The 20,337-nt window shown below is 34.0% G+C and overlaps 3 protein-coding genes across 3 annotated transcripts; all 3 read left to right on the top strand.

Moving 5' to 3' along the window:
* Positions 1-3,860: 3,860 nt before the first annotated feature.
* LOC123641832 (olfactory receptor 5T2) lies at positions 3,861-5,046 on the top strand. Its single transcript, XM_045556764.1, has one exon. It carries the CDS (start codon positions 4,061-4,063, stop codon positions 5,006-5,008), a length of 948 nt encoding a protein of 315 aa, XP_045412720.1. The 5' UTR covers positions 3,861-4,060; the 3' UTR covers positions 5,009-5,046.
* A 4,220-nt stretch (positions 5,047-9,266) lies between these two features.
* Positions 9,267-10,214, top strand: LOC123642121 (olfactory receptor 8J2). The gene has a single exon (XM_045557033.1). The coding sequence runs from the start codon at positions 9,267-9,269 to the stop codon at positions 10,212-10,214; it is 948 nt and encodes a 315-aa protein (XP_045412989.1).
* A 7,278-nt stretch (positions 10,215-17,492) lies between these two features.
* Positions 17,493-18,458, top strand: LOC123642123 (olfactory receptor 8K3-like). Its single transcript, XM_045557034.1, has one exon. The coding sequence runs from the start codon at positions 17,496-17,498 to the stop codon at positions 18,456-18,458; it is 963 nt and encodes a 320-aa protein (XP_045412990.1). The 5' UTR covers positions 17,493-17,495.
* Positions 18,459-20,337: the final 1,879 nt, after the last annotated feature.

A 20,337-nucleotide genomic window follows, 5' to 3' on the forward strand; every position in this document is an offset into this window, starting at 1 on the left:
TTCTCAACAAAATTTTATATGTAAACTATAGTATTAAACATACACACAATGTTGTACAGCAGATCTTTGGAGCTCTTTACCTTGCGTAACTACGAATTTGTACCTACTGAATATAAACTCCCAGTACCCCTCTCCCAAGACCTTGGCAGCCACCATTCTATTTTCTAAGCATTTAGAGCACTATAGATACCTCAAATAAGTGGAATCATGTAGTATTTGTCATTCTGTGTTTATTCCACTTCATATAAAGTCTTCCAGTTTTGACCATATTAACACATATGCCAGAGTCTCTTCTCTTTTTAAAACTGAATAAGCTTTCATTTGTATATACCACATTTTCTTTTTCCGTTAATCTATCAGTGCACATTTAGATTGTTTCCACACTAGTTTATTGTGAATAATGCTGCAATGAACATGGGACTACATATACCTCTTTTAAATCCTGATTTCAATTACTTTGAATAAATTCTCAGACACGGAATTGCTGGATTGTATGGTAGTTCTATTGCCAACATTTTGAGGAACATCCATACTATTTTCCATTATGACAACACTGTTTAACATTCCCAACAACAGTGTACAATGGCTACAATTTCTCCATAATCTTGCCAACACTTATTTTTTGTTTTTTTGATAATGACCATCCCAACAGGTGTCTGATGATATCTCAGTGTGGTTTTGATTTGCAGTTATTGAAATCTCCCAAAGTAATTTTCAGATTCAATGCAATCCCTGAAAAATCCCAATGTCAGATTTTTCAGAAATAGAAAAATAATCCTAAAAATTATATATAAACACAAAAGACTCAAAATAAATAAAGGAACAAAGAGAGAAAGACCAAAGCTGGAGTCATCACACTTTTTTAAAAATATTTTTTAATTCTTATTTCAGCATATTGTGGGGGTACAAAAGTTTAGGTTACGTATATTGCCCTTGCCCCCCCACCTTCCCAAGTCAGAGCTTCAAATGTGTCCATACCCTATACAGTGGGCATCACACTCATTATGTATGTATGCACCCATCCCCTCCCCCACCCACTTCTGCCTGACACCCAATCAATGTTATTCCTAAATGTGCTCTTAGGTGATGATCAGTGAAACCAATTTGATGGTGAGTACATGTGGTGCTTATTTTTCCATTCTTGGGATACTTCACTTAGTAGAATGGGTTCCAACTCTATATAGCACCTCTTGTATTTTCCCGGAAAGAGTTGGAACCCATCACACTTTGTGATTTCAAATACATTACAAAGCTACAGTAATTAAAAGGTAAGATAATGGCATAAAGACATACATACAGAGCAACAGATCAGAATAGACAGATCAGAAATAATCCCAAGCGTATATGGTCAACTGATCTTCCACACAAGGTTGCCAAGAATACACAATGGAGAAAAGATAGTTCTTTCAACAAATAGTGCTGGAAAAACAGAATATGCCTATGAAAATGAAGTAAATTGGACCCTTGCTTTATACCATATGGAAAAACCAAATCAAAATGCATTAAAGGTTTACACATGAAACCCAAACTACAATTCCTAGAAGAAAACATGAAGGAAAAGCTTCAGGACCTGGGCTTGGTGTGACTTCTTGGATATAACACCAAAAGCCAATCAACAAAAACAAAATTAGACAAGTGGGACTATATCAAACTAAAGAAGCTTCTGCATGGTAAAGAAAATGATCAGCAAAGTGAAAAGGCAACCTAAAGAATAGGAGAAAATATTTGCAAATTATATATCTAATAAGGGATTAATGCCAAATATATATGAGAAACTCCTAAACTAGATAGCAATAATTATCACCATCATCATTATCTGATTTAAAAATGGGCAAATAACTTGAATAGATTCTTCTCCAAAGAAAACATACAGATGGCCAACAGGTGTATGAAAATAATATTCAACACCAGTAATCATAAGAGAAATGTAAATCTAAAACATCTAAAGCACAGTCCAAAGAACTCTATTCATTCAGTAAATAGCAGCATGTAGTTATTTCCCGGAATCATTTACTTTTTTATTGTTAAGTAAATTATTATGTCGCTATTTCAAGCCAGAAAATAATTGGGGCGCATTCCCTTTGGGACATCTCCTGTGGATTTCATCAAATCAACACTTGATTAAGGAGATATAAATAATCTAAATTAGCCATAGTCATTGTGTACTTAACCTGCATTTGCTGTTCCATAGGTAAGAGAAAATTTCAGATGACTGTAGAATATTTTAGGAGCTAAAAACTAAAATGTTAAGGAATTACTATGTTATTTTGTACTAAACATTTTAGCTACTAACCACCAAGAACTAATTACTTCAGTTCTGGCCTATTGCATGTGTGAATCAAATGTATTCATCAAAATCTGATTTATTCAGAGCTCTTCCTAAGAATTTAAAACCAAAACTTACTAGAAAACAAGAAAAAATAGAAAATATTGAACTTCTATTTGTAGAGGTAAATAAGAATGTTCCTAATAGAGTGTATGCTTTTATTTTTCTGATGGATGAAGACAGTTCAAAGTAAGAATAATCATGAATATATCAATTGAGGACATGAAAAGAGTGGCATATTCAACTATCTAGGTCTTATATTTTGAAAAAATAAAAAAACAATAATTCTTTTAAATACATCTCTAGCTATATAATCTAGTAATCACTTCAAATTATTACTTATTTTATAATGCTTCTCTCATTTTCATGGTTTAAAAATATTCAAATATATCCAGTTATGTTTCACTTTATTTTTATTTTCCTGGGTTTGGAGGTGGGGTGTAGTTTTCCAGGTGCAGATTAAAATGATGGTATAATAGGGCAATGAAAAAAAGGTTAAAAGTGCATACACAATGAGAAAGACCTGGGACTGAATCTTGGCTCTGAAAATTATGAGCTATGAAAGTTTCTATGAATGTGAAATAAAGTAATGTGCACAAAAATGTAGATTCCTGCAGCAAATGCTCAATAAATGGCTATCATTTCTCCCCTTTTTGGGCAAACTTAGTGTTTCATCAGTAAACCCATCATATTTAGAGTTTTCTGCTTTCCATTAAAATTATATTTACAGAAATAAATATACACTAATTTTAAAACTCAATCCTGGAGTATTAAATCATCAAGAATCATAGTTTTCTTTATATTTCTGAAACTTTTGAGTATGTGCTAATATTGACTTACTTTTTGCCCAGTATAACTTTTTTCAGAATCTAGTAGAATATCTGTCTCAAGAGAAATTTAGCTGAAGCATCTTGTTTGCCCCAAACAAAATCAAGACAACTGTGATGTGGAAAAGGAATTGCGGTGATTTTTATGTGTATTTTTGGTATCAAATAATAGCATAATTCACAAATCTTCTTTATTCTCCAAAGGATAATTCAGAGACATAAAGAGTGGGCCGAGGAAAAAAAATCATAATCAAAATATTTTTCATTGGATTGAATCTTGACAGAATACTCTGTAGAAACAACCTACTTCAGCACATTCTATAATTGAAGTTAAATATTTAATTTTATTAACATAATTTTTTACTACAATATTTACTCCAGTCTTGTAAAATAACTATTAATGTCCTTATTCTGGAGGTAAGTAGATAAGTATACACAGCAAATTATTTTGCACAATTGCCAAACGGTCTAGAATTCTGACATTTTATTCCAATGTTCTTTCCCCTGATATAGTATCTCATGTGTTTCGATGCCAGAACAAATTTTTCTTATAAACACTCACTTTGTGTTTTAATATTATTTAATATGAAAATAGTTAACAGAAATCCGTGGTAAATTAACCAGTAAGCCTGATGGTTTTAAAACAGCATAAATTCAGCCACTGAGTGAATACCCATTTCTTTCATCTGATTCTGCAGTGAGTGGCATGAACACTCCACCCATTATCTTGTTACTGTCTTCTTATTCTCTATTGGAAAATTATGCATGGGCAAAAATATACTGTGCAGTATATATAAGGGCATAGTTCACATTCCTTTGAGTCACAGTTTTGTCCACTCTTTTTTGTAGTAATGTGAACTGTAATTTTATGAATACCTTCAAGTTTGTTCCATGAGATTTCAACATAATGAATGCCACTGAAGTTACCGTATTTGTACTGAAGGGTTTCACAGATAATCTTGAACTGCAGATCATCTTCTTCTTCCTGTTTCTAGCAATCTACCTCTTTACTCTCATGGGAAATTTAGGACTGATTGTATTGGTCATTGGGGATTCCCGACTCCACAACCCCATGTACTATTTTCTGAGTGTTTTGTCTTCCGTGGATGCCTGCTATTCCTCAGTAATTACCCCGAATATGTTAGTAGATTTCATGTCAAAGAATAAATTCATTTCATTCCTTGGCTGTGTGGCACAGATGTTTCTTGCTGTTACTTTAGGGACCACAGAATGCTTTCTCTTGGCAGCAATGGCTTATGATCGCTATGTAGCCATCTACAACCCTCTCTTGTATGCAGTGAGCATGTCACCCAGAGTCTATATACCACTCATCATTGCTTCCTATGTTGGTGGAATTTTGCATGCTACATTACACACAGTAGCCACTTTTAGCCTCTCCTTCTGTGGGTCCAATGAAATTAGACATGTCTTTTGTGATATCCCTCCTCTCCTTGCTCTTTCCTGTTCCGATACTCACACAAACCAGCTCCTACTCTTCTACTTTGCTGGCTCTATTGAGATAGTCACTATCCTGATTGTCCTGATCTCCTATGGTTTCATCCTGTTGGCCATTCTGAGAGTGCACTCTGCTGAAGCAAAACGAAAAGTGTTTTCTACATGCGGCTCTCACCTAATTGGAGTGTCTATTTTTCATGGTACAGTTCTCTTCATGTATGTGAGACCAAGTTCCAGCTACGCTTTGGAACATGACATGATAGTGTCGATATTTTACACCATTGTGATTCCCATGCTGAATCCTGTCATCTACAGCTTGAGGAACAAAGATGTAAAAGAGGCCATGAAAAAAGTGTTTGGGAAAAAACAGATTATCAATAAAGTATATTTTTCACACTAAAAATTAACTTCAAAAATGTTGATAGTATATTCTGTACCTTAATATCAGGAGGATATAATGAAATATTTAATAATGTATTTCTATTGTTTCTTGGACATTTTAAAATAAATATCATAGACAACCTTCTACCAATGCTCTTATTTTCATTGTGTTTATACTGATATATGAATACACACATTGTATATGTATATGTGTATATATACACACATATATTTACATATTCATATCTATAGGTGCTAATACTGATTGATGTACACAAAAATGCACACACTCAGACATATATGTGTAATCTTCAAAATTCTGTATATTCTTTTCTTTTGTCTCCATATAGCTAGAATTGTATAGGCTTACATAGTTGCAATTATAAATCATTTCACAGCTATATCTGACTAGTTTGATCAACCACCACTTAATCCAGATGAAAACCACTGCTTGCAGGCAATTTGCTACTTCCTTAGATCTATGTATTTGCAGCAATCTAATCATGCCCTGTGGCTCAGATACCACAGATAATGTGTTCCAATTCCCAAGTGTTATACCTGTGTTCATTTGTGAGAATCTATTTCTCCCCCTTTTCCTACATCATCCAGGGCATGGATATACAACCCATTATTTAATTCCTCACAGAATACAGAGACTAGGCATTAGTGAAGATTATACTTAAACTCAATAATAACAAAAGAAAATCACAAAGATTAAGGTTCAATTTGCTGGCAGATTTGGCTCTTCCCGAACTAAGCCCCCATCCATGTTTTTATGGGATTCTCTGCAGGCCTGGCCCCTAATCAGCCTTTGGCTCTGTTTTGTTTGACCCAGACCATTCTTTGATGTTCTTATGGATGCCACTATTCCTTATTGCTCAAACCCAAGAACGAAGGTGTAGATAAGAGTCTGTATTCTGCTCATGCTTAGCCCTGCTTCCAACAGACCTCATTTTCATTGCAAAGATATGTCTCCTTCAAAGATACATTGAAGTGGTCATGCTTTCCCTACCCTTCTTCATCTTTATTTATTACTTTTAAATTACAATTTTTTTTTATTTCAGCTCATCATGGGGGTACATAAGTTCACGTTATATACATTGTCCATGTCCCGCCCATCCCCCTGAGTCAGAGCCTCAAGCGTGTCCATACAATTTTGTGAAACCGTTCTCTTCCTCAAAGTTTCCCTTTATTAATTACAGTAGGACGATATCCTTATAACAGAGTACAACCAAAGGATATTTCCTAAAATGGGATTAATAAGTTTAAATAACACCTCACAGTACAAATATAGAGCTTCTGCCACCACAATATATATTCACAATATGTCTGGATTTGTTTTCTCCCACATGGAGACTTTCCCCTCTGATATCACATGGCTCCTTCCTTCAAATGTCAAAACTAACTTATGATCATTGATGTTCACTATCTGTGCATATACAAACCATGTGAGTTTCTGTGTGTGTGTGTGTGTGTGTGTGTGTGTGTGTAAAATTCAGAATGGATGAAATCTCTAAACACACCTGAAAATCACAAAGGCTGATATTTATTTTCTTTATAGCCATTCGTGTGTTGAATCTATGTCCTATGCCTTCTGGTTTTTATGGTATATATGCCAGAACTTGCTTCTGATTCAGAATGTAGGGTTTACATTCAGTTCTATTCCCAAGATTCACATTAAAATTGACCACTGGGTGCAGAATTCTATACTTTCTAACTGTTGGATTATCTTCATCCCAGGGGGAAACAGCAGCACTTCCCAGCTACTGTACAAATTAAACCAAAAAACAAAAAATCAGAGGGAATAATTGCATTTATTTATTATTCAATGTGATCATTTAAGTGAGTCCCTAGGCAATCTCTGTACTTTTACTCTTTGTGTGAAATTTTGAGTGGAATCTTAGCTAATGAGCATTCAATTTGTCCTATTTTCCCTAGGGAATCAGATTTTTATCTGGGAAATATGGTTGTCATGTTTGGGGGCTGGAACCTAGAAACAAACATATTCAGTGTGAAGGTCTTCAGAGACTTCTGACACTTGTAAAACTCTGCAGCAGGCTTCATGCAACAGCCTTGGGAATGGGTCTTAGCCGATCTCTTGGAACAGGTAGGTTACACCAAATATTTCACGTATTACTAAGTCTAAATGTGAGGACCAGGTATCTTTGAAGCTTTATCAATTTGAATCCGACTCAGTACTGAACTGATATCTGATTTGGTCTTCTTTTCCAAGCGACTCAAATCTCTGCCCACCGATTGCTTGGTCGAAATAATAGTGATATAATATAACCAATAGTACTTAGAATCCCTGTTGATAAGTTAAACTGAGCATTTATACAAAATAATGAATAGTAATTACAGGTAGTATATTACACCTTAATATGAAGAGTGATTTCTTTTCTGTGCCTTAAAGCTGACAGGTTTTAGAGGGCACTCTACACCAGAAAGGAGGTTTCTTAAATGTTGCTGATGTATATGATACTATGTTTCCAGGAAAGACTTACAAAATTACTTGAAGTCAATAAAAACATGTTTTTTTTTTTTTTTTTCTTTTCCTCTTGAGTTTTACATTGTCTAGGGTGAACATTCCTGGATGAAAAGATTCCCAGTGTCAACAGTTAGTCTCTATGTCTCTGCTGGACACTGAGAGATCATGGTGAGATTCAGTGTTTGTCCCAAACACAATCCATGTCTCAACAAGTTTAAGACAAATTCCACAGTTAGAAACCAATGAAATATAGTCTTGAAAACATCTCAGAAACTATTTAAGAGTTAATTGGCAATATGATTTCTCATCCAAATGGTGACGCTTTTGAAAGTAAATTGGAGAATTGAAATGATTAACATTATTTATATGTTATATATATGTGCATATATATTTTTAAAATTTTTATTTACTGAGATTCATTTTATTGGTAGAAATATAAATATTTCTATTCAAAACTAATTTAAAAAATATATAAAATTTTAATAGCTCTTAACAGGAGCAAATGCTAACTCAAATAAGATTCTTATTTTTAAAATGACAGGAGAAAATGGGCTTGTCTACAGAAACTATATGCTAGTGGCATATACTTACTGAAATAAAAAGCAACCCTAGCTATACCCTCAGTCATACGTCCATAGAGGAAGGCATTAATAATAGGGAAGAATATTAAACATTCGCAAATACTGCCCCTTCCCAAAGCTAACTGCACAAATTCACAGAAGGAATCAATAATTGGTGTTGTTGATATTCTTTTTTGTTGTTAAATAAAGAATAAGTTTATGGAATATAAATGTCAGAATGAATAATGCACGTATTGGTTTTCGTGTGGCAAACAGAGAGAAAATATTTGATCAATGTAAGTATCGTCACAATCTTTTCCATCATAATCTTACCTGCTCATAAAAATGGTAATATTTTTTTTAAATCAAAACAAGCTTTAAACAATTTAATGGGAAGAAGTATATGCTGGAATGGGAAGGGAAAGAATTGATGCCGGAACAAAATAACAGAGAAAAGTCTGAGTAACTAGACGTCAAATGTTAGGACAGGACTGGCTTATTTGGCAGAAGAAAGTAAATATGATGAAGTAAATAGAATTCAGAGTTTCAGAATGACACTAAGAAGAAAAGTATTGAGCTGTAAGACTGTTTTCTGGGAATCTGAAACAAAATGGGGTGATAGAAATTGATAAAAAAATTCAGGGTACTGAAAGTGCTTCCCCCAGAAATATTAAAACCCCCAAAGATGATTGATGACATGGTATGGGCTGGAGAGAACACCTGGGGAAGCTAAGAAAAAGGTAACTGGAGGTCACTCTGGCCCATCAACTTCTTAAAGCCACTCTCTTAATTCATTGGAAATACACACACACACACACACACACACACAGGTGTGCATGCACATATAAATACATATATTCATCCAATATATATGGTAATATATTTTATTATACATTAATGTAAAGCATAGTGATGCATAATACTAATGCATATAATACTATTTAATAAATATATATTCATTTGATATAAACAATATTAAACAGCAAATAAGTAAATTAATAGCTTGCCAAACACTTGTAAGATCCTTAATTATCTCTAGTGAGTTTATATTTCCTGGAATTTGTGAAAAGATGGAGAGAAAAACAAGATCTGAAGCTTAGGGGTTTGTCAACCAAATAAATTGGTTTTAAATGAAACTTTAACAACCTAGCACCTAACAGGAAAAGCAATTTTATCATCTATTAATGTCTTTCCATTTTGCACATTAAAAGATGAACGCAACAAAATAAATGGCCTCAAGAAATCTCACCTGGGTGACTGAGTTCATTCTCATGGGAGTCTCAGACCGGCCGGAGCTTCAGATGCCCCTCTTCTTTGTTTTCCTGGTGATCTACGGGCTGACCGTGGCGGGGAACCTGAGCATCATCACCCTCACCAGGGTTGACTCCCAGCTTCAGTCCCCCATGTACTATTTTCTGCGGCACTTGGCTGTCATCAACCTTAGCAATTCCACCGTGATTGCCCCTAAAATGCTGGTTAACTTCTGGGTTACCAAGAAAAGCATATCTTACTACGGCTGTGCAGCCCAGCTGGGTGGATTCTTAGTGTTCATCGTGGCCGAGATTTTCATGCTGGCGGCCATGGCCTACGACCGCTACGTGGCCATCTGCCACCCTCTGCTCTACACGGCGGTCGTCTCCCCGCGGCTCTGCCGCCTGCTGGTGTCCCTCACCTACCTCCAGAGTCTGGTCACAGCCCTGACCGTCTCTTCCTGCGTGTTCTCGGTGTCATTCTGCTCTTCCAACGTCATCAACCATTTTTACTGTGACGACGTCCCTTTGTTAGCACTGTCCTGTTCCGATACCTACGTTCCGGAAACCGCGGTGTTTACCTTCTCGGGGACCAATTTGTTCTTCTCCATGATTATTGTTCTAGCATCCTACTGCAGAATCGTCCTTGCCATTGTGAGGATACGGTCCTCAGAGGGACGGCAGAAGGCCTTTTCCACGTGTGCTTCTCACCTGATGGCCGTCGTCGTGTTCTACGGCACCCTCCTCTTCATGTATTTGCAGCCGCGGACCAGCCACTCCCTCGACACGGACAAAGTGGCCTCGGTCTTCTACACCCTGGTGATTCCGATGCTGAACCCTCTCATTTACAGCCTGAGGAACAAGGACGTGAAGAGTGCGCTGAAGAGATTTCTGAATAACCCACGCCAGTCGCTCAAACTAACGTAAATTTAAAGCTAAAACTGTCTTCATTGTTAATAGTAGTTTTCATTTCCTCCTGAAAACACTGCTGTTAAAAGGAGTAACAATACAGGGATAGAAATTCATTCATTTCTGTGGGGAAAAAAATATTAATTGTTGTTATCTCAACCTCACATATCCAAACAAAAAATGTTTTGTAAGTCATAAACGATAATTTGAAAGAACATATTAGAGATAAAATGTGAGTTAATAAAGGATTTCTATATTTTTTATTCTATGAACTACTTTTATTTGCTTATTTTTAATTTCAAAGTATTATGGGGGTACAAATGTTTTAGGTTACATGGATTACTTTTATAATGCTTGAGTCAGGGTTAAAAGTGTGTGGGTCACCCCGATAGTGTTCATTGCACCCCTTAGGTAGGTTTTTGCTCATCTCCTCCCTCCCCCTCCCCCAGCTTGATTTCCATTGAGATTTAGTTATGTCTATATACATATGTGCTCACTGGTTAGTTCCAATTTAACAGTGAGTACATGTGGTGTTTGCTTTTCCATACTTTAGATACTTAGGATAATGGTCTCCAGTTCCATAAGACAAAGCCTAACAGGGGGTGGTTGAGGCATGTGGGACCATTTCTTGGTAGCTGGTCAAGACTCAGATCATTCTTCTAGTAACAGATATCTTGTTCAACTATTAAAATTTGCATTTTTAATTTTTGCAGCATTTTATCCATCAAATTCTCAACTTTTGTGGAAGCAGTTTTTTCTTGTACCTAAAAATATATTTGTATCACAGAAAAAGTTCACATGAAAATAAAACATGGAAAAATAGGCTAAAACTTTTTTAAGAACAGCTTCTCCTTTTTCATCCTTCTCACTTGTTGTGTGTACACAAAGCAAAATGTTAATGTTTAGCCAAAGAAGATATATAATTATTTTTTTCATCTCATATTAAAATTGTTTTATAGAGTTGATTGTCTTTGTTATGAAACCATAATATCAAGAATGCTACTTTCAGCATTTTCTTTCAGTGTGATTGGAAGTGAAATGTTATTAAGCAAACAAACAAAAAAAGACATTGTTACCAATTCTCAAGAGCACACCTGGCCAAAAAATAAAAGTTAATAGTTTTTATGAACTATATCTCTGTACATGTGAATGTACACTAACATATAATAAAAAATATTTAAGTGAAGAACAAATAATGTTTTAAATAAAAGTATTAATAACATTATAATCATCAGTTATTCAATCACGTGTAATACATTTTTGTTTTGTTTGATCTTGATTAGCAGTTTTATGAACCTATCAGTTACTTTATCAGAATTCTCAAAATCTTCATTTAGTTCATTCACTTAAAGCTTTCAGAAATCTGTGTTGAAGACCACTTGTTAGGGTCTTTTCTATAAAAGGCAGTTTTGGACTATAGATGATCATAAATGCTTTTAGAGAAAAATTCAAAGCAATAATTGTGGGCAACAAAATTATATAATAGTCATGATTAAAAACCCAATGAAAGTTTACAATTGACAAGGAAATTTATTGATTATTACTACATACAGCTTTTTAAAATATCAACCAAAATCATAACTGCCAGCATCACATCAGGCCCTCAGACTTTTATATATTTCAGAATGCTCATATAAATAACATATCCATACAAATATAATTTTAAAGATTAAACATAACAACCAAAGTTATAACCTATAACATCTTCAATTTTTATGACTTTGTATAAATCTTGAAACATTTATGTCAATAATATATGCATAAATATAACTAAAAGAAGATCTAACATCACTTTATATTATTTGATAAAATTTTCCATGGACTATACCAAATAAACCTAATCATTTAATATCTGTACAAGATGAGAGATATGTTCTTTGATTCTCTCCTGGGGCCTAACTGGAAAATCTTAAAGTTAATTCTAGGTCAAAAAGACTTAGTTTAGAATTTTGATCCTGGGAAAGCCTACCAAAGAAGTGAAAATGTTTATCATACCAGATCAAAGCAGAATAACAGGTCACTGTGAAGTAATAGTCACTCATTTAGCCAAAGTAATAATCAAAAGGCTTTAAAAACACTACAAAAAACTTGGATGTAAACCGTTTCAAAGCTCAATTTTCTTAAGTAATCAAAAACCTAATAAAGACAACACAGGAAATTATCATGATAAAATGTAAATTCTTTATCTTTTAGACAGTCAACAAAAAGGTAAAGGAAAACCTCTTCTATGTGGAGCCTATTGACATGGCTGAACTTTATTTACCTGATAGGTATATCTAATGAAGGCTGTGAACCAAAATTTTGATCAAATCTGCAGTTTCTGTAGCAATTTAATATTTTAAAAAAATGCTTTCCCTCTCTTTTTTGTCCTTGTTTTAAAGTGTTAAATGAATTTAGGGTTAAATTCTTAACCTTGGTTAAATTATTTACATTTTACCTAGAACTGGCTAAATTGAAAAAGAAATTTCCAAATAGCTTTGAATTTATCTTTTGTTTCCCAGTCTGGCTTGCTTGACTAGTCAAATGAAGATAGGAAAGCATTTTAGTAGTTTTCTCTACACTTTTTTTTCTTTAGAATTATTTTTATTATTTTAGCCTCTGCATGGTGGACAAAGCAAAATTTTTATCATAGACAGATACCTTATCTTATTGCTCTGAACTTAAGATTTTGACTTGTTTTATCTGAAAGCCTTTTATAAACTTTTGTTTAGTTCTTTTTTCTATTTAAAGTTTAATACAGACTATATATGCCATAAATGCTGTCTTAATGATATTTTTTCTTCATGTATTACACACCAGTTAAAGCCAAGTATCCATCATACTAGTCATACTGACCTATAGGAAATGAGAGTTACTGTTTCATTGATGGGCACATACATAGCAAAGAATAACACATCAAAACCAACTGCCTAATGACACTGTAAGTCTATCTTCCTAGTGGTCAGTGTTATCTCAGATTTCTTTTAAAATATGCTATCTGTCTATCCACTGTCAATGGAAAAGAAGCCAAACTCTGTAAAATAATGTTAAGAGGTTTATTCTGAGCCAAATATGAGGACTATGACTGGGAGCTATGCCCAAGAAGCCTTGAGCAACTGAACTCACTGTGGTTGGGTTATAGTTTGGTTTTATACATTTCAGAGAGACAGGAGTTACAGGTAAAGTCATAAATAAATACATGGAAGGCATACATTGGTTTGGCCCAAAAAGATGAGCCATCTTGAAGCAGAGGCTTATAGGTTATAGGTGGGTTTAAAGATACTTTGACTTGTAGTTGGTTAAAGACATGAATCTTTGTCTAAAGGCTTGAAATGTTTCAAGATAAGGTCTCTAATTAGAGTGAAGACACTGAACATATATTTGTTGTGTAAATTGAGGACTTGCAGGTCTGTCTTGCATAACCTTGGGCCTGTTAATAAGTTACAAAGGATATCTCCAAGAAGGGAGGGGAGCTTGGCAAGACGTGTCTGATCTCCCTCTCCCTTGAGGGCAATTTAGTTTTAGGATATCTCCTTGGCCAGAAGGGGGTCCATTCAGTCAGTCAGTGCTGGGAGCCTTAAGATTTTATGTTAGTTCACACTACCTATATTATATATGAACATAATGTATGTATAAAATGTGTCTGTGTATAGAATATACATATTTTGAGGATTTCATTAATATAAGTAATAAAAATAGCTGAAAGTTATGCTGTTAGAAGTCAGTATACTTGGCCAGGCACGGTGGCTCATGCCTGTAATCCTAGCACTCTGGGAGGCCGAGGCGGGTGGATCACTCGAGGTCTGGAGTTCGAGACCAGCCTGAGCAAAAGCGAGACCCCATCTCTACTAAAAATGGAAAGAAGTTATCTGGCCAACTAAAAATATATATAGAAAAATTTAGCCAGGCATGGTGGTGCATGGCTGTAGTCCCAGCTACTCGGGAGGCTGAGGCAGAAACATCGCTTGAGCCCAGGAGTTTGAGGTTGCTGTGAGCTAGGCTGACGCCACGGCACTCACTCTAGCCGGGCAACAGAGTGAGACACTGTCTCAAAAAAAAAAAAAAAAAAGAAGTCAGTATACTGGTTGTATATTTTTGCGTATGCGTGGGGAAGTTCATAGTGGAAAAGTGAATGAAGAATTCTTCTAGGTTCCTGATAATGTTTACTTATTTAGTTTTTGCTATTTAATATGGATTCTTGTTACATGTATGTATTGAGTTTGTAAAAATTTATTTATTATGTGTACATTTGTTTATATGAATATTAAACTTCTGTAATAAATCTAAAACACCACAAAATAAGGGAAAAGTTACACATTTATATTATTTTCCCCTGTGAATTTTTCAAACAATGCAATAGGCATGTTTGAGGATTTCTCCATTGTGTTCTCAGCCATAAAGCCACAAAAAGCCACTGTATTGGAAAAAGATTATTCAGAGCTATAAGAAATACTAAAATTTATGACCTACAGGTACAATGTTTGATTCCAGATCTTTGGGTTACAACAGAGAAGGCTTAACCAAGAAAAGTTGTGGAAAGGTATCTAAGATACCTTTACTTGTATAGGAATATAAAGGTGCCTGTATAATTGTCAGATATCCCATTGGCTTTGTTTAAAGCTTTTAATTGCTTTAGGCATAATTAACAAATTACATCCCTTGTCCTTAGAGAAAGTCTCAAAGGAGGAAAGAAACTCATAAATCACTCGTACTGTGTTATTTTAGGAACAAATGGGGAGCACAGAAAGATTCCTCATTACAGGTAAGGAGACTGCACTGTTTGTGTGATTACCCCTTTGAGTTCCATTTACTCTTCATGGCCCTGTCTTTTTTTAATCTTTATTCTTTAATAATCGATCTAGGTGACTTATTTAACAATGTGCTTTGATAATTGAAGTTTCTGGGCTACTACAATGTTGTAATCATCTTTATTATAATCTTTGGTGAAAGCTAGATATTCTTTGATTAGTGAAGACAAGAAACAAAAACAAAAAACGTATTTGCAAAGCACCACTTTTTGTTGGAGTTTAAACCAATCAAACCACTAACGCATCTGCTTTAGTATATAGCCCTTCATCACACCATGATATCTAATTAGCAAGAGAACAACTCCTCCTGCTTACCTATAAGGTTTAGAGGAGTCTCTGGAATGCCATAAAATTATCTCTAGAAAGATCAAATGCTTATCTAATGGAGATCATCAGAACTAAGATTAAAATGCAGGTTTAAGTGAAGATGAGTACTTTCAAATTTACAAAACAGTAATATTTATTTCACTTAAAATTGCGGTGTCTTTTCTACTCATTTATTTACTGGCTCTTCCTAACTCTTTTTTTCCAACTCACAATTACTTTTATGTTTAAGTAAATGTATATATATGCATATTTTCTTGATGTCTCATCATATAATACATTTATGGTCAGCTGTTTTAGTGTTAAAAGCCATAGGAAGGGGTGGTGGCAGGGCAGGGAAATGAAGTAGCTTCTCTAAACTCTCTACCTGGCCTAGTTTTATAGTGAATGTCCAATGAATGGTAAGATCTGCCTGTGGTATTTTTTATATGTTTTGAGAGTCTGACAAAAGTGGGGATGATACAATGTTACTGGATAAAAAAGGCTTAAAAGGCTAGAACCAGGTAATTTTCAGGAATCACAGAAAATAGTGTACACATAAATAAAACCAAGTAAAAAGAGTTTAGTGCTTTACATAGAAATCTATAAATGGTTAGAGAAATATCTCATATCTTTTCTCACTAATAGGGAAACTAGTATTTACTATCATGGATGTAGAAAATAACACACCCTAGCAACCTCTCATTTATGTAGTCAAACTTGGTTTATATTTGTTTTTATAGCCACCAAAATATGTACAAAATGCATTGTCTCTAGAAAATCAATTCAGTGTTCCTGAATAAGTCAAGAATGTGTCTACAGTGGGCAGGAAAGGATATCAGAGAGCCATTGTTTTACAAGCCATCATTGATGTGATGTGAGATTGCTTACTACTTTCATAAAATTCTTATAGAAATACATGTCTTTATTTGCAGAGTAAGTCAAACCCAAAGAATTACTAAAAAAGTAGATTCTGACAGTTTTCTTTATCTTAATTTTTGCTTTAGTACAGGTACATGGTTTTGGTGTTCCCTACTCCACCAAAAAATGATGTCTATCAATGAAAGAGATTGTATAAATAATATGCATGTATTATAACATTGTCAATTCAATTGTATTACAAAGAATGAAGTCTATAATTGATGCAATATGAAATAAAATAAATATTTTAAAAATAATTATAACAAATATATTCTACAAATTTTCCAAGTAGTGAAAAATTAATCTGGAGATCAGATATCTTTTGTGTGACCATGAAGGTTAAAGTAGAGCAAACATTTGATACATCTCTCTCTTTAATTTTTTCTGTCTTTCTTTTTCTTTTCTTCTTTCTTTCTTCCTATCAGAATCAAGTTCTATGCATCCACGTAGAATTTTTAAGTAGATTTCCATGATATTAATTGTATTAATAATGTTAATACCTCTTAATGATATTAACTTTTTTATAATATCAAGTGTTTTATCTCCTCAAATATTTTGATATTATTTCCAGGGGCATTTGCCATGTTTTTCTATTGACTGTGGTATCCATAAAGGGAAAGCAATATCTAAAATATTTATTATATTCAGGATAAAATCTTTTGTTAGGAATACTTCATAAGATGCTGTGTAACTTACTTTATCTCATCCAGTTGCTTCATTATTAGTAACGCTAATTTAATCCTTTGGCTAAGGTTCTAGTACTTAGAACTATCCAAAGGTATGGTGTCTGTTTTGTAACTAGTAAGTAATATGTGGGATAAATTTTTGGCACAGTATGAATATCATGTCCTAAACAAATTCTCTACTGTTTAAAGTAAAATTATTCAGTGATGTTTACCCTATTCTATCAGTTAGTTTTTGGTCTTAGCTTATATTCCACTATTTCAATGCACTGCATTAAAATATCTTAGGAGAGGGTGGATAATTGTTCTGTGTGATGATATTATCAATTTACAAAATGATAGTTTAATTTTCTCTATCTTCAAAATTTACATCAAAATACTGAAGTTGAAGACATGGAATGAGCTTATGTTAAATATATATGTACAATTATGTAGATAAATTCTTTTTCTCCATATATATCTCAATGTATATGTATGCTTATAAACATACATACATATAAGTATTATATATAAATATAAATATGTGTGTATATATACACATATCTCATAGAAGTTAATGATTTTTCTTATATTTATTCCCAACATAGGTTTCTTGAGTGGACCAAATGGATAAACACAATCTAACAGTACTGAGTGAATTTATTCTAATGGGAATCACAGAACTCCCTGAGCTGCAGACTCCATTATTTGTGTTCTTCCTCACTGTGTACATGGTGTCAGTTGTGGGTAACCTGGGCTTGATCATCCTCACCAAGATAGACTCTAGGCTGCATACACCCATGTACTTTTTCCTAAGACATTTGGCATTCACTGATCTCGGTTATTCAACAGCTGTGGGACCCAAAATGCTAGTAGATTTTGGCAAAGATCAACGTACAATCTCCTATAATTGGTGTGCTACCCAACTCACTTTCTTCAGTATGTTCATCATTAGTGAAATCTTCATTCTGTCGGCAATGGCCTATGACCGCTACGTGGCCATCTGTAACCCTTTGCTTTACACAGTTATCATGTCACAAAGGTTATGTCAAGTGCTAGTGGCAGTGCCTTATCTCTACAGTGTCTTTTTGTCTTTGCTGACTGTCATAAAAATTTTTACTTCATTTTTTTGTGGCCATAATGTCATCAGGCATTTCTACTGTGACAGCCTGCCCTTGATATCTTTGCTGTGCTCAGGCACACGTGAACTTAAATTGATAATTCTGATCTTTTCAGTTTTTAATTTGGTTTCATCTCTTCTGATAGTCCTTGTGTCTTACATTCTGATCCTTGTCACCATACTCAGGATGAATTCTGCCGAAGGCAGATACAAAGCCTTCTCTACCTGTGGCTCTCACCTGACAGTGATAATTGTATTCTATGGGACCCTATTCTTTATGTATGTGCACCCTAAATCCAGTCATTCCTTTGATACTGATAAAATGGCCTCTTTATTTTACACTTTGGTAATACCCATGCTGAATCCGATGATCTATAGTTTGAGGAACAAAGATGTGAAAAATGCTCTCTATAGAACCTGGAAAATGTGTACAAATATTCTATTTAAAATTAATTGTAGGATATGGTAACAATAAATTATGCAACTGCCAATATACAATAACTGATACTGCTTCAGCCTTGTACTGTTGCCTCCATAGGATAGGTAAAAAATCAGTGTGTGATAAGTACAGAAATAGAGAAAAATTAATTATTCTAAACAAAAATATATCACTAAGAGATGACTAATTCTGGCTCATATTTCAGATATTAATCCAAATTTAGTTTAAAGTCTAGCTTTAAACTGCATGTTCTCATATATAACCTGTTTTCATGTCTCTTCCACTAAACTTTTATTTTTTTAAAGCCAACGACTTAGTATTTTCCCTTTACTATTTTACCTGTAATGCCTAGCACAGTAAAGGAACAAAAAAGATACTTGATGGATATTATATAATTAAATGCATATATTCCTTAAACATACACATTGTTAAGTTAAACACCCAAATTTATCTCATCATGAAGCTTGCATAAAATAAACAAAATGAGAAGTGAGTTATTTAGCATGATAGATGTTATTGAGCAAAATGAAAATAGAATAGAACAAGTAGCCAAGATGGAAATTAAATTTTTAATTAAATTTATCAGAGGATCCCTCTGAGAAGATGATGTTTAAACGATATTTGAAGAGTTGAGTAAGTAGACTATGTGGATATCTAGGGAAAGACTGTTCTAGTGTGAGAGTACTATCAGTGTAACAATTTTTAAATAACAATATGACTATTGTGCTGAGAAACAGCAGAGTTAAATGTCATTGGAACATAAAATGAGATTAAGCAATAGAAGATATAATATTAGATTTGAAATGTAGAACTTGACCAAGCAGGGCTATATAGACCATTGTAAAACTTAACTTTTATTCTGATTGATAAAATAACCACGGTAGGATTTTTAGCTAAAGAATAACGTAATCTATCTTTGGTTAATGGACAGCTATGACTGCCGTGCAAATAATAGATTGCAGAATACTACGAACAGAAAATGGAAATCCTGGGGCCAGGGAACGGGGAGGGGGTGGTAATTATGATGCATTCAGAAAAGAACAGAGACTTAGACCAGAATGGAAACAGAGGATAAGAAGGAATCAGAATCATAATTATCTTAATCTGTAATTATAGGTGAAAATTCCCCAAATTTTAAAATTTTAAAAACCTTAGTGTCAAGAAGATTAACAAACCCAGGTGCAAAAAAAAAAAAAAAAAAGTATTTAGAAAACTACCTGAAAGCACAGCATAATCAAATTGCTCACAGCAAGTGACCAATGAAAACCTTAAGCAGAGAAACTTTGTACACAGAGAAACAAAGAAAAGAATAGCATCATATTTCATTTCATATAACGTTGTACATTTATCTTCTTATCAGAAGCTGAGTAAGTTAGAAGACAGGGGAGAAACATCATTAAAGTAATGAAACAACATAGCTGTCAACTTAGGATTCTGTACCAAGGAAAAGATATTTCAAAAAGAATGCAAAATAAAGACTTTTCAGACGTAAAACATTGCACTTGCACCATAAGAAGTGTTAAAGGAGACCCATTAATCAGAAGGGAAAGGATACCAGACGGAACCATGAATCTAGACAAAGGAATGAAGAGCACCACAAACAACTACATGTGTGATTCAAATCTCTTAAAATCATATATGCTTCAATCATTTAAATCTATGTGAAAGTTAATTAAGTGTATAGAACTAATAAAAATATATAATAAAAATGTATAAAGGACATGGTAGGAGTGGTTAAATACTGCAACATTTTTATTTTATATGTGAAGGGGTATTAGTACATTTGAAAGTAGATTGTGATAAGTAAAATATCTATACCACGTGCCCTAAAGCAAACACTAAATTAGCAACAACAACAACAAAAGAGTTGCAGCATTTGCTGTGATTTGAATATTGTGTTTCCCCCAAA

Source organism: Lemur catta, chromosome 7 (genome assembly GCF_020740605.2).
Source record: "Lemur catta isolate mLemCat1 chromosome 7, mLemCat1.pri, whole genome shotgun sequence".
Taxonomy (NCBI): Eukaryota; Metazoa; Chordata; class Mammalia; order Primates; family Lemuridae; genus Lemur; species Lemur catta.